Source organism: Pelobates fuscus, chromosome 4, assembly GCF_036172605.1.
Source record: "Pelobates fuscus isolate aPelFus1 chromosome 4, aPelFus1.pri, whole genome shotgun sequence".
NCBI classification, from domain to species: Eukaryota; Metazoa; Chordata; class Amphibia; order Anura; family Pelobatidae; genus Pelobates; species Pelobates fuscus.
In genome coordinates, this window is record NC_086320.1 from 259,775,204 (window position 1) to 259,789,257 (window position 14,054).

The window sequence follows — 14,054 nt, forward strand, 5'->3', positions numbered from 1 at the left end:
GACCGAATTTACACAGACGCCTCTTAGTCGCACTATCAAAAGTCTAGTGGGTTCCAAATTTACACGCCTTCCCACTTAGCCCAGATAGGTTGAGAGCTAGCGAACCGAATTTACACAGACGCCGCTTAGTCTCCCGGTCCCTCCGACCTAGCGAACAAAATATACACCCTAGAACGCTAGTCTAGACAAGACACCGGTGTCCGGCTAGGGCTATTTACACCAGAGCCCCGCCTGACTAACAGAATCAAACGGTCTGACTAAAGAGCGTTCGATCGAGCGGTGCGCCCTCGCTCCTTCCCTCCGACAGAGGGGGCAGATACACAGATTCAAACCCCTTTGGGCCTACCGCACAATCGGTATACCCCTAGTGGGTTCTGCCGTCTAAAACAGCAGTTGTCTTACCTCCTCGTTCCTGAACCTGAGTTCACACTCATCGACGGGGACACCCCAGCACTTCTCACGTAGAGGCCGATGATCTCCTGGACAACAGACCAGTGGCGCCGAGACGAAGGGAGGTCCACGCAGAAGTTCAGGGGTGCAGCCGTAGAGAATGTGGGCAAAGATAGACCGTCTCACGCCTCTGCCTCTCAGCTACCGTTGAACGATGAGCTTCCCGGCCAATGCACCAAATAATACCGGAGAAACTGACGGAAGCAAAGCACAGAGAGATGGACACAGGTTTCTTCAGGAAGGAAGAGATTCTTTATTGGATCACCGATCGGGACTCAGAGGGACTAGCGTCACCAAAATACCACAAGTTCTGAGTCCCGGACAATAGTGCAGGCTCCTTATATAGGCACATAACTCCTCCCATATTAAGCTCCACCCGCACATTCTCTTGACCAATCAATACAAATAAGAATTAACTTCCTGCTTGACCGCATGGCTTGTCCAGCACAATGGAGGAGGGGGAATACTACATCCTGTATTCTTGCACATGCTCCGTACACTACTGATCGTATCTTGCCTCGTGCAACCAACTGATCGATACGTCAGCATATGCACGTACACATGCCACGTGGTAATCTTCGGCCTACTAAATTTATTTTTACCGAGATTCCACCACAGTAGCCAAACAATAAATACCACCACTGGACTCTGGAGGATTGGAAATGTGTTATCTGGAGTGATGAATTGTACTTTACTATCTGGAATTCTGATGAAGGAATTTGGGCGTGACAAAGCCAGGAGAATATTAACTCTTGGAATGCATAGTGATTGTTGTAAAGTTTAGTAGAGTAGGGATGTTTGGGCTGTTTATCAGGGTTTGGCCTAGGCCCCTAAGTTCCAGCTAATGCTAAAGGATACAAAGGCATTTTAGACATTTAGATGATTCCAGCTTTGTTGTATCAGTCCTGTTCCAGCACACGTTTAATATGGAGGAATTTGAAGGGACTGCACGACGCCCTGACACTTTTCTGATGCCTTGAACTCACTCACAAGAGCACTTTTGGCTGAGTGGACACACATTCTCACAGACACAATCTTGTGGAAATCCTCCCAGAGGAGTAGCTGCTTACTTTTGGCCATATAGTGGATGCAATAGTGATTCTCAGATGTTTAAATTTCCATAGAATAAATACTTTATTAACAGAGACTTTAAGATTGACAGAGACGTGGAGGTATCAAAACTGTATCTGATTCATGAGAAGATAAACAAATACACCTGATTGTTATCTTTTGTAGTGTCAGATTATTTCCCTTCCCTCTGTTTCTTTGAATGTGGTCATAGAAGTCCTGATATGTGTGCAAATGGATGTAGCACCCTTCCAGGAGGTTTTTTGTTTTTTTTGTTTAAAGAAGCAGAAGGTGGAAAACTACTTCACACTATGCACTCAAGAATTTCCCTTTCAGGTTCCATAATGTTTCGATTTGTTGATAAAAAGTTTAGCTACATACTGGTGCTCATAAACCTTCTCTATTATTTATGTATCATTGTGTATGGAGGCATAATTATCCTGAAATACAGGACCATGATAGGGGAGTCTTGGTCTTATAAAATGTCTTATAAAATGGCCTTGCTTGTATTCAGCCATGTAGAGAAATGTTCAAGTCCACAAAATGGTTGGTTATGCCATCACATATCTCTCATCATATTTAACAGAAGACAACAAACATTGAGTGTTCAATACGTCCTTTGACTTTTATAGTTCATATTCCATTGCCCAAAGGTCACTTACACCAGGAATTAAAGTGCTTTTAAAATGGAAGTCCAACCTAGAATTACAATTTTGTGAAGCTCACGATGATACCCTTTGTACAGCGCTACGGAATCTTATAGCGCTATATAAATAATAAAATAATAATAATGTGCATTTATAGGGACACATTCCACACAGAGTTAATTTCTGAGGCTGATTTTTTGTGGAATTTAGCAACTATCCTGTGAAGTGTCTGTCTAGTACCATCAGTGAACTTTGACTTGCGTCTCCATTTTTTTTACATTCTTTATTTTGGAAAAAAGAGGAAGAAACACCACACATTCCAGCATGCATATAGAAAAATTGTAAAACAGAGAGAGGGTGGAAAGTAGATATTGATAGAGTAGACAAATTGTCATGTCTCTGGGTAAAATAGAACAACTGGTGGGCATGTTAAGAGAACGTCATGGGTGGCTGTTTAGTAAGTTCATCCAATATGGCAAGGGCTTGTCAGACCAAGAAGATTTCAACTTTGGGCAAGTCTATCACATGTGGAAAGCAGATTTTTTATTTTTTTTTAAACAGAGAAACAGAGACATTAGCAGACACTTCTCAAGTGTCTTCCCAATCAAAACCTTTCAACTTCCCCAAGCTTTACATTCAGAGTCAGTGGAATACTAATAATAGCCAGGGTTTAACGTCACCACAGCTCCGGCATTAGTACAGGGCTGCAAGGAGCTGTTTAATAAGTAGCAGCTAACCACAACAGGGATGAAGTTCCACTTCACGTCTCCCTTTCAAGGTAAGAAAAGGGATACTAGGTCACTGCAAAAAAAAAAATCATAATAATAAAATAAAAATTAAGTGTGTGTATATGGATGTATGTGTTTATATGAACCAGTGTGTATCAATGTGTGTGTATATGAGTTTGAATATGTACATGAATGTGTGATTGTGAATAATGCTTATGTATACGCTTCTGCATACAGTCTGTGTATATATATATATGAATGTGTGTGTTTGTGTATGAGTTTGACTATGTACATGAATGTAAGTATGTGTGTATAAGAGTGTGTGTGTTTATGTATATCAAGGTATGCGCCAGTGTGCCTATGTCCTTGTGTGTGTATATATATTTATCTCCGTGTGTGTGTGTGTGTATCAATGTATGTTTGTACATGGATAAAGTGCATCTGAATATGAATGTGTATTTGAATGTCAGTGTGTGTATGTAAGGGAGTGAGTTGGGGGTGGTGCAGAGGATGGGGGTGCTAAAATACATTTCTGTCCTGGGTGCCATGTTACATAGTTATGCCTCTGTTCGGTGTTCAGTTGAACAATAAATATATACAACATAGTTTTATAATGATTCATTTTAATCTTTTGCCTTTTGCTATCTTGTATTAATGAAAAATGGAGAGCGGGAGTCATTTTATTGAAAAAATGGGAATTTATCCAAAAACTAAAGGAAAATGTCTGTGGACAATTGACCACCTACTTACCCTTTCCACCCTCATAATAACAAAGCCTTCCCACACATCCAGTCTGTTGCATCAGTGAACGTCCTTCAGTTTAAACAAAAACTGCTGCAGAAAAAGTCATTTAATTGGAAAAACGATTTGGCTGTGTTGCAGGATTGATTTTTTTTATATTGTGAGATGGGAAGTTTAGTTGAGTGCAGAAGCACATTCGTGATATCGAAGTCCGGTGACTCCCCCAAAATCTCCGCCGTTATGGTTATGATCTCATTCCAGTATGGCGATATCCTAGGGTAATCCCACCATATATGTTGCGTGGTCCCCACTCCCGCTCCACACCTTCAACAGGTGTCTGATACCATTGGGAATATCCAGTGGAGCAGGGCAGGAGTCTGGTAGCATTGGGTGATGTTGGAGGGGGCAGAGCGCTGACGCAGCACCGACAGAGCTTAGTGTTGGAATTTTGTGAGTTTTAGAAAGGCTTTTTTTAACCCTTGCAGTATTGGGGAATGGGGCAGAGGGAACTATGGGGTAAGGAATACAGATTTGTATTCCTTACACTATAGAATCCCTTCAAGATCGGCACCTGACCCCAGGTAAGAAGTCAAAGCATTCACAAACAGATTAACTTCTTACCTGGTGCCATTACAGTGTACTGTAGTAGTTAAGCAGAGACATGAATGTTTTATAATAACCTAAGGGTAACTTTTAGCTTCTGAGGTGTTGGTTGTAGAGAGTCCAGTAGTTGGGTAGGGATAGTCAACACATAAATATTCTGATTGCATTAATTTAGTCCATGTTGCTTAGAATGTAATGGTGAGTGGTTATGTAAAGTTATCAGGAAATACATATTCTTTTATCAAGGTGAGCCAACACATTACCATTCACATTTTCTAATAAAATCATCTTATCCTTAATCCTACTTCTCAGTTTATGCAGAGCCTGTGCAATGATTTTTTGCTATATAGGCAAAGATGCAATTTGCCGCCACCCCCCCCAACAAGAAATGCATCTTCACCCTTTTAAATTATTTGCCTCTTTTTTGCTTCTTAACTGCTCTTTTAAATGTCTTACCCCCTTTAGTCTACCTTATCCTTCTTTTATGTCTTACACCCCCTTAAGTGTATCTTATCCTCATTTTACCTCTTGTGTATTTCTTACCCCCCATTGTGGTTCTCTGACTTCCTCCAAGCCCCAGTGTATCTCTTACTCCCCTCAACCTCTATGTATGTCTGTTGCTCCTCCCAGCATCATCTTTGTGAGTGTCTGTCTCCTCCCAGCCAATTTGTCTCTTTCTTCCATTCCTCAACCCCTATAAATGTTTATTTTTCCCACTTCAGTCCCTATGTGTGTCTCTTTTTCCAATTTTCCAGCCCCTCTGTGTGTCTTTTCCCCAGCCCCTCTGTGTGTCTCTCTCCTCCGGCCCCTTTGTTTGTCTCTTTCTCCTACAACCCCTCTGTGTGTCTCTCTCACCCCTTTCCCAGCTCCTTTTTGCCTCTTTTTCCCCTTACTGTGTGCCTCTTTCTCTTCCCAGCCCCTCTCTGTGTATCTTTTATCCCCTCAGCAATTCTGTTTCTCTTTCATCCCCCAGACCCTCTGTGTCTCTCTTCCTCCCATCCCCTCTGTGTGTTTCTCTTTCTCCCCCAGGGCCGTGTGTCTCTTTCTCCCCCCAACCTGTGTGCCTCTTTCATCCCCTCAGCAATTCTGTGTGTGTTATTTTCCCCCCAGGTACCCTGTAGCTCTCTTATGGTTGAGCCGGCCATGACTTTATAGGTGAGCATGTAGGCAATTGACATAGTACGTACATTTCATCCAAGCTGCAGAAAGGACTTAAAAGGCAGCTGTGGTAGTTTGCAATTGTTTGTGTGTCAGAAGTCGGACTTGGTTTATGTTTAAGCAAACTAATTTTTTTTTATGTGTGGAAGCCAGATTAATAAATATATGATCCTATAGCTTTTTGAATTTCCGCAACTTCCTCCTTATTTGAAGGAATCGGAATTGTGAGAGATACGTTGATGTGGTTTGACCACTGTATTGAGAAAGAAACCACCAACGGTAGCATTGTTTGAAGATTAAAAATTTGTGAATTTGCATACGCTTTTTTCTTTACTTGTGTGTTTGTCTGTGTGTGGCATGTGCTGTCATTTGTCATAATGTTCTCCATGACTTTTAACAATTTTGCAGTTTGTATCACATTCCTGCAATTTGGGCATTGTCTATCTACCTCTTTTGGCTGTCAATTGCCTAAAATTATTTTAAAACTCATCTATCAAAATGCCAGTTACCAGATCCTTTTACAGCAGGCACTTGCTGCTAATTGGCAATCAATGTAAGAAAGCACACAGCTTTGCAGCTGCTTTTGTAAATATGATTTAGTAAAAAACAAACTTTTTTAACTGGGTATTCGTCTGGTTCCATTTTTTTTTGCCGGAGCCCTGTGTATTTGTGTAACTGTTGTTTTCTCTAAAAATATCGAGTCCTGAATTTCTTCTTAAAGGTATTCCTGACACTGTAATATTCCTATAGTATTCCTGACACTGTAATGTTGGTGTTGCTGTTTAGGTGACCGGCCACCTTGCATCACTTTGACAAAGTGATTTTACTCCCCTTTTCTCCAATGCCACACCAATCTCGCCGTGGCTGCCTCTGCCTCCATGGCTTAGATCATCAAACTTGATGATCTCAGCCAATCCAATTCTTTCCCATAGGAAAACATTTACATCCTTAGACAGAATTGCTGTGGATAAGGACAGAACTATGAAGACATATGCTATATAAAAGGGCATGTTTTAAAAATGTATTTATTTTTTATACAACTTGAGCTATTAGATACTAGAGGAGAGATACATACTCCAATAAACATGTTTGCAATTTATTCACCCCTATAGGCATTTCAGTAATAAAACAAATTGTCTGTAATATATGCAGCCTAAATAAATATAACTGTTTTGCAGCAGTGCTCTACTGATCTCAATTAGGGGCAAGGTGAAACATGATTCTTTGTCCACGTCTTCACTTTTGCTTTTGACTTTCACATAGTGGTGCTGTTTTCATTGTGAGAAGGGTGTTAGTGCTGGAATTCCTAAAGTGAAATAAGAGTCAGTAACTGATAGACTGAGCTGGGCATTCATTCAGCTTATTGCTTGTAAACAGGAGTACCCCAGTGTACAGCTCCATCCTGCAAGCGGCTACGGCCTCAAAGACAGGCCCAGCAATAGCTGGATTGTTCTTATTTTTTACGTCAATTATGCAGCAAAGAACCAATACATAGTTTCATATGTATCTGTTAAACTGTACATAATGAAAGGAACACAAAGCAACAAAACCACTTCATTTTAATGAAGTAGTTTGAGTTCAAAGACATATTGTCTGGCAGACTGACAGCCACTAGAGGCACTTCCTAATTAATGACCTTTTTTCACAGCATTTTGACACTAAAACACCTAATGCTTATTATAGAGAAGTAATGGATTCTGTTCTTGAAAAATGAAGATTAGTGGAGCACGGCAATTGCCCTATGTCCTAAATGCATCTTGATAATATGCATTGAGTTGGGCAAAAGTCAGTAGAGAAAAGTGTCCCATGCTGGATTGCAGGTGAGTTCTCTTTAGCGATTATAAACTTTTTTCTTTTTTTAACAAGGGAGGCACAATAATGGAAACAAAAACAAAGGGGTCTCTATCATTAAAAAAATATATAGATTTATTAGAATGTTATAGGTAAATGTTCCTTTGAAGATCATGGTTATTGTCTGATAAAAGTGGTAAGTGTAAAAATTGCTGCAGGTCTGCCTCTCTGAGCCTTCAGTCAGAAAGTCAATTGGCGACCTGATCTCAGCCCAAAACCAGCTACAACTAGAAACTAGTGGCCATGGAGGATAAAAGAAAGTGGAATTACCATGCCAGAACGACCACGTTTTCTACACAGGATATTCACGGCCCCTTAAACCCTTAAGGACACATGACATGTGTGACATGTCATGATTCCCTTTTATTCCAGAAGTTTGGTCCTTAAGGGGTTAAACAAGCAAAAATAATACAATTGGATGGCATGTTTCGCATACCAAAACTCCAGTTGAACCAAAATGTTCCAAAATGGGCAAGATAAAGCTGCCGTACAAAGAGATGGAACTTACCTTTTTCTCTAACCTCTCAAGCTGGACCCTGCAGTAGAGGAGGTCAATACAACCCTAACAGCTAACCTATCTACTCACGACCTGATGATACTTTTTACTTCTGAGCAAAAGCAAACATTTTTACACATTTGTACATGACAGATCCACGTCAATGGACAATTAGGTTGGGATAAATGCAAGTATTTGATATACACCAAAAGTTATTACCAATTATTTACAATAAATCAGTTTAGAATTCTACATTTAAATGCCACACTTGTGATTGTTCATCCACTTGGCACCATCTTTATTTTTATATTGCTCTTTGAGGTATTGCTACTAAAGTCAGAGTAAAGATTATTATTGTAGATTATTATAAGGGTGTTATCTGGCTGACTTCACAATAATCTTTCTATGCTGTAGTATTATCTCATTGTTGCCTTGGTCGAACTATCTAAGAAACACTATAGGCACCCAGACCACTTCAGCTCATTGAAGTGTCTGGGTACAATGTCCCTCTTCTACTTAGTGTTGCAATGTAAAATATTGCAGTTTTAGAGAAACTGCAATGTATACATTGAAGCACTAAGTCAGCCTCCAGTGGCTGCATTAGGACATCCAGTGTCAGCTATTTCACCATAGAAAAGCATTGATTCAAACAGAATGTTGTTAATATCAACATTCACATACTATATGATATTTGACTGGTGCATATGAGGAGTGTTCTAGGCAATTTTTTGCTTGTACTTCCATGTTTTATATTTTTTGCATAAAAAATAAATAATATATATATACCGGTATATGTACATGTGTTTATGCATTCACATATACACATTTATGTGTGTGTGCATGTATAAAGTGTACCATCCTCTGCACTGTCTGCTTGTTTGTTTTTCTTTTCCCTCTCTCCCCCCTCACTCTGCTCTTCAGTAAGATATTTATGACCCTCTGCAAAGATGGTGTCTATTTTCTAACATACCTGTGTCTTATCTACACTCATGTCGCTTTAACCCCTATATCACAACTCAACTTTGAATTCTATGTGTCGTCTTGCTCAGAAATGCTTCAGACTTGAGAAAGGGAGGTTATCCCGAAAGCTTGTCACTAAAAAATTCTGTTAGTCCAAGAAAAAAGGTATTACAAGATACGAATTTTATCTGTTTTTTACATCTACATCACTGGACTAATACGGCTACAATCTCTACTTGAACTATATATATATATATGTATATATATATACCTATTCTAAGAAGATTGGTGTGCAGTGGAATATACTAGTAAGCAGGGCCGCCATCAGGGGGTGACAACCGTGACAGTTGTCACGGGCCCGGCGGCCCTGGGGGGCCCGGACTGCTCTGGCAGTCCTGGGCCCCACTTTCCCTCCCTGCACACATAGATAGCGAATATCGCGATCTATGTGTGCAGCCGCGGGCCCCCCGGCTTCCGTTACCGCAGAGGGGGCCCAGGCAGCACACAGCCTCTCCTCTTCTCCTCCCTGCTAATAACTCTCGCGAGACCCGGTTGCCATGGCAACGCTCCGCGGGTCTCGCGAGAGTTATTGGAGGAGAGAAGAGGAGAGGCTGTGTGCTGCCTGGACCCCCTCTGCGGTAACAGGAAGCCGGGGGGCCCCACCATGCCACCGGACCACCAGGGATGGAATCTCCCCCCTCCCTAGACACAGGTAAGCAGGGAGGGGGGAGAAACAATTTAATTAATTACATTTTTTTTTAAAAATAATGTTAAAATGCCCCCCTCCCCCTCCTCATTGGACATTTACACACACACACTATATACACTAACACAACACACACACACACACTACATACACTAACACAACACACACTCTGCATACACTGACACAACACACACTGCATACACTGACACAACACACACACACTGCATACACTGACACAACACACACACTGCATACACTAACACAGCACTCACTGCATACACTAACACAACACACACTGCATACACTAACACAACACACACTGCATACACTAACACAACACACACACACACACACTACATACACTGACACTACATACACTGACACAACACACACACACACTACATACACTGACACAACACACACACTGCATATACCAACACAACACACACTGCATACACTAACACAACACACACTCTGCATACACTGACACAACACACACTGCATACACTGACACAACACACACTGCATACACTAACACAACACACACTCTGCATACACTGACACAACACACACACTGCATACACTAACACAACACACACTCTGCATACACTGACACAACACACACCGCATACACTAACACAACACACACACACTGCATACACTAACACAACACACACTGCATACACTGACACAACACACACACTCTGCATACACTGACACAACACACACACTGCATACACTAACACAGCACTCACTGCATACACTAACACAACACACACTGCATACACTAACACAACACACACTGCATACACTAACACAACACACACTGCATACACTAACACAACACACACTCTGCATACACTGACACAACACACACACTGCATACACTAACACAACACACACTCTGCATACACTGACACAACACACACCGCATACACTAACACAACACACACACACTGCATACACTAACACAACACACACTGCATACACTGACACAACACACACTCTGCATACACTGACACAACACACACACTGCATACACTAACACAGCACTCACTGCATACACTAACACAACACACACTGCATACACTAACACAATACACACTGCATACACTAATACAACACACACTGCATACACAAACACACACACTACATACACTAATACAACACACAGTGCATACACAAACACACACACTACATACACTAATACAACACACAGTGCATACACTAACACACACACTGCATACACTAATACATCACACACTGCATACACAAACACACACACACTGCATACACTAATACAACACACACTGCATACACTAACACACACAGTGCATACACTAATACAATACACACACTGCATTCACTAATACAACATGCACTCTGCATACACTACACACTAACACACTCACTGCATCCACTATACTGACACACACTCTGCATTCGCTACACATTACCACACTCTGCATTCACTACACATTAACACTCTGCATTCACTACACTAACACAGACTCTGCATCCGCTACACACTAACACACTCTCTGCATTCACTACACATTAACACATTCTCTGCATTCACTACACATTAACACATTATCTGCATTCACTACACATTAACACACTCTCTGCATTCACTACACTAACACACTCTCTGCATTCACTACACATTAACACACTCTCTGCATTCACTACAAATTTACACACACACTACATTCATTACACTGACACACTCTGCATTCACTACACCCTAACACACACTCTGCATTTATTACACACTAACACACACTCTGCATTCACTAAACTATGCACACACTCTGGATTCACTATACTGACACACACTCTGCATTCACTACACTAACATACACTCTGCATCAACTGTACACACAGCATCCATTACACAAACATCCTGTATTCACAGTACACACACTACATCCACCACAAATTGAAACATTCTGCATTCACTATACACAGACACTGTGTCTAATACACACACTACATCCACTACAGACACTGCATCCACTAAACACATTTCATCTAGTACATACAAACACTACATCCACTACACAAAAACACACTACATCACTGTACACACACTACATCCACTACTCAAACACTCTCTGCATTCACTACACATTAACACTCTGCATTCACTACACTAACACACACTCTGCATCCGCTACACACTAACACACCATCTGCATTCACTACACATTAACACACACTCTGCATTCACTACACATTTACAAACACTCTGCATTCACTGCACTAACACACACACTACATTCATTACACTGACACACTCTGCATTCACTACACACTAACACACACTCTGCATTCATTACACACTAACACACACTCTGCATTCACTAAACTATGCACACACTCTGGATTCACTATACTGACACACACTCTGCATTAACTGTACACACAGCATCCACTACACAAACATCCTGTATTCACAGTACACACACTACATCCACCACAAATTGAAACATTCTGCATTCACTATACACAGACACTGTGTCTAATACACACACTACATCCACTACAGACACTGCATCCACTAAACACATTTCATCTAGTACATACAAACACTACATCCACTACACAAAAACACACTACATCACTGTACACACACTACATCCACTACTCAAACACTCTCTGCATTCACTACACATTAACACTCTGCATTCACTACACTAACACACACTCTGCATCCGCTACACACTAACACACCATCTGCATTCACTACACATTAACACACACTCTGCATTCACTACACATTTACAAACACTCTGCATTCACTGCACTAACACACACACTACATTCATTACACTGACACACTCTGCATTCACTACACACTAACACACACTCTGCATTCATTACACACTAACACACACTCTGCATTCACTAAACTATGCACACACTCTGGATTCACTATACTGACACACACTCTGCATTAACTGTACACACAGCATCCACTACACAAACATCCTGTATTCACAGTACACACACTACATCCACCACAAATTGAAACACTCTGCATTCACTATACACAGACACTGCGTCTAATACACACACTACATCAACTACAGACACTGCATCCACTAAACACATTTCATCTAGTACATACAAACACTACATCCACTACACAAACACACACTACATCACTGTACACACACTACATCCACTACTCAAACACACTCTGCGTTCACTATACACACTGCATCCGCTACACTAACACACTCTGCATTCACTGCACAAACAGTATCTAATACACACAAACACTACATCCATTACACACAATCTAATTCACTTCCACTATACACACCACATTCAGTCCCGCATCATTGTCAGCGGACTAGGTAGGGTGTGGGCGGGCCCGGGAGGGGGTGGGGGGCCCAGACCTTGTGCTTTGTCAGGGGCCCCAAAATTTCTGATGGCAGCCCTGCTAGTAAGGTCTGAGTGTGCAGTCATTAGGTATCGTTTGAGGATAAGTCCAGCACAAAGGATGTGTATGTTAAATCCACATGATATGCATCTAATAACTGGCAAAGATATTACATGAGATCATAGCTGCGGCAATCTGTTCGTTTGATTGTTTAGTTTGTAAATACAACCTTGACTTACTTGATGAAGTCCTCAACTGTTTGTTAACATGACGTATTTAATTTAAAATTTACAAAAAATCCCTGGAGGCTGTCAAAGCATCCTCAAAGTTTTAATTCTACACCTGGGATCTACATTTCTGGTCAACCCATGACTATATTACTCTGAAACACTTTTTGAGTTGCCTGTTTCTTGCATCTATCCTGGAAGACATACAACTTTCTTTATAATGGAAATAATACAGTCAGGATATATTTTTGCTAACAATAACTCTATTTTCTGCAGTTATGACCGAGGAACATCTTACAATGTGTTTGTTGGAAAAGGGAAGATTATTGCAGGAATGGACAAAGCCCTGATTGGAATGTGTGTAAATGAGAGGAGACTGATAAAAATTCCACCCAATCTCGCTTATGGGAGCGAAGGTGTATGTAAGTCATCTACCATCATGATCTCATTGTAAGACAGTTAATGTTCATTTTTCTTTTGGAAAGAGTTAAAAATAAGCTTACCGCTATTAACAGTTTGTGTGATAGTGTATTTATATATTTGAAGCAATACTTTGGTTTATACCTTCATTAGTTTATGCCTAAACAGACACTCCACTGCCCAAATACACTTGAAAAAACACTATGTAGTAGATATACCCCCATAAAGACATGCATTTAATTACACATTTTCTTTTTGGGGTATATTTGAAAACAGCTTACAAAAGCTGCAGATCTCTTGTATGCCGCCTTTGCATACCCACCCCTTATTTCACAGCCCAGACTTTCTGTGGCGGTCCAATCACAGACTTCCCAATGCAGCTCATTGAGAATTCTTAGCAAGGCAGGTGGTAACAGCAATAGCTACCTCTTGAGTTTAGCTCCACCTGGAAGTAACAGGACAGGTTGTCCGAATGGCAACCAAGAGATGTAACTAGGTACATTTTTTTAACCCCTTAAGGACCAAACTTCTGGAATAAAAGGGAATCATGACATGTCACACATGTCATGTGTCCTTAAGGGGTTAAAGTGCCAGTTTCTATTGAAATC

At 40.9% G+C, this 14,054-nt stretch overlaps 1 protein-coding gene across 1 annotated transcript in view; it reads left to right on the forward strand.

Annotated features, from left to right (window-relative positions):
- FKBP9 (FKBP prolyl isomerase 9) overlaps window positions 1–14,054 on the forward strand; it is a 60,901-nt gene that overhangs the window by 19,544 nt on the left and 27,303 nt on the right. The window contains exon 2 of the mRNA XM_063452068.1: window positions 13,303–13,448. Coding sequence (XP_063308138.1) covers window positions 13,303–13,448 — 146 coding nt within the window. The remainder of the gene's footprint in view (window positions 1–13,302; window positions 13,449–14,054) is intronic.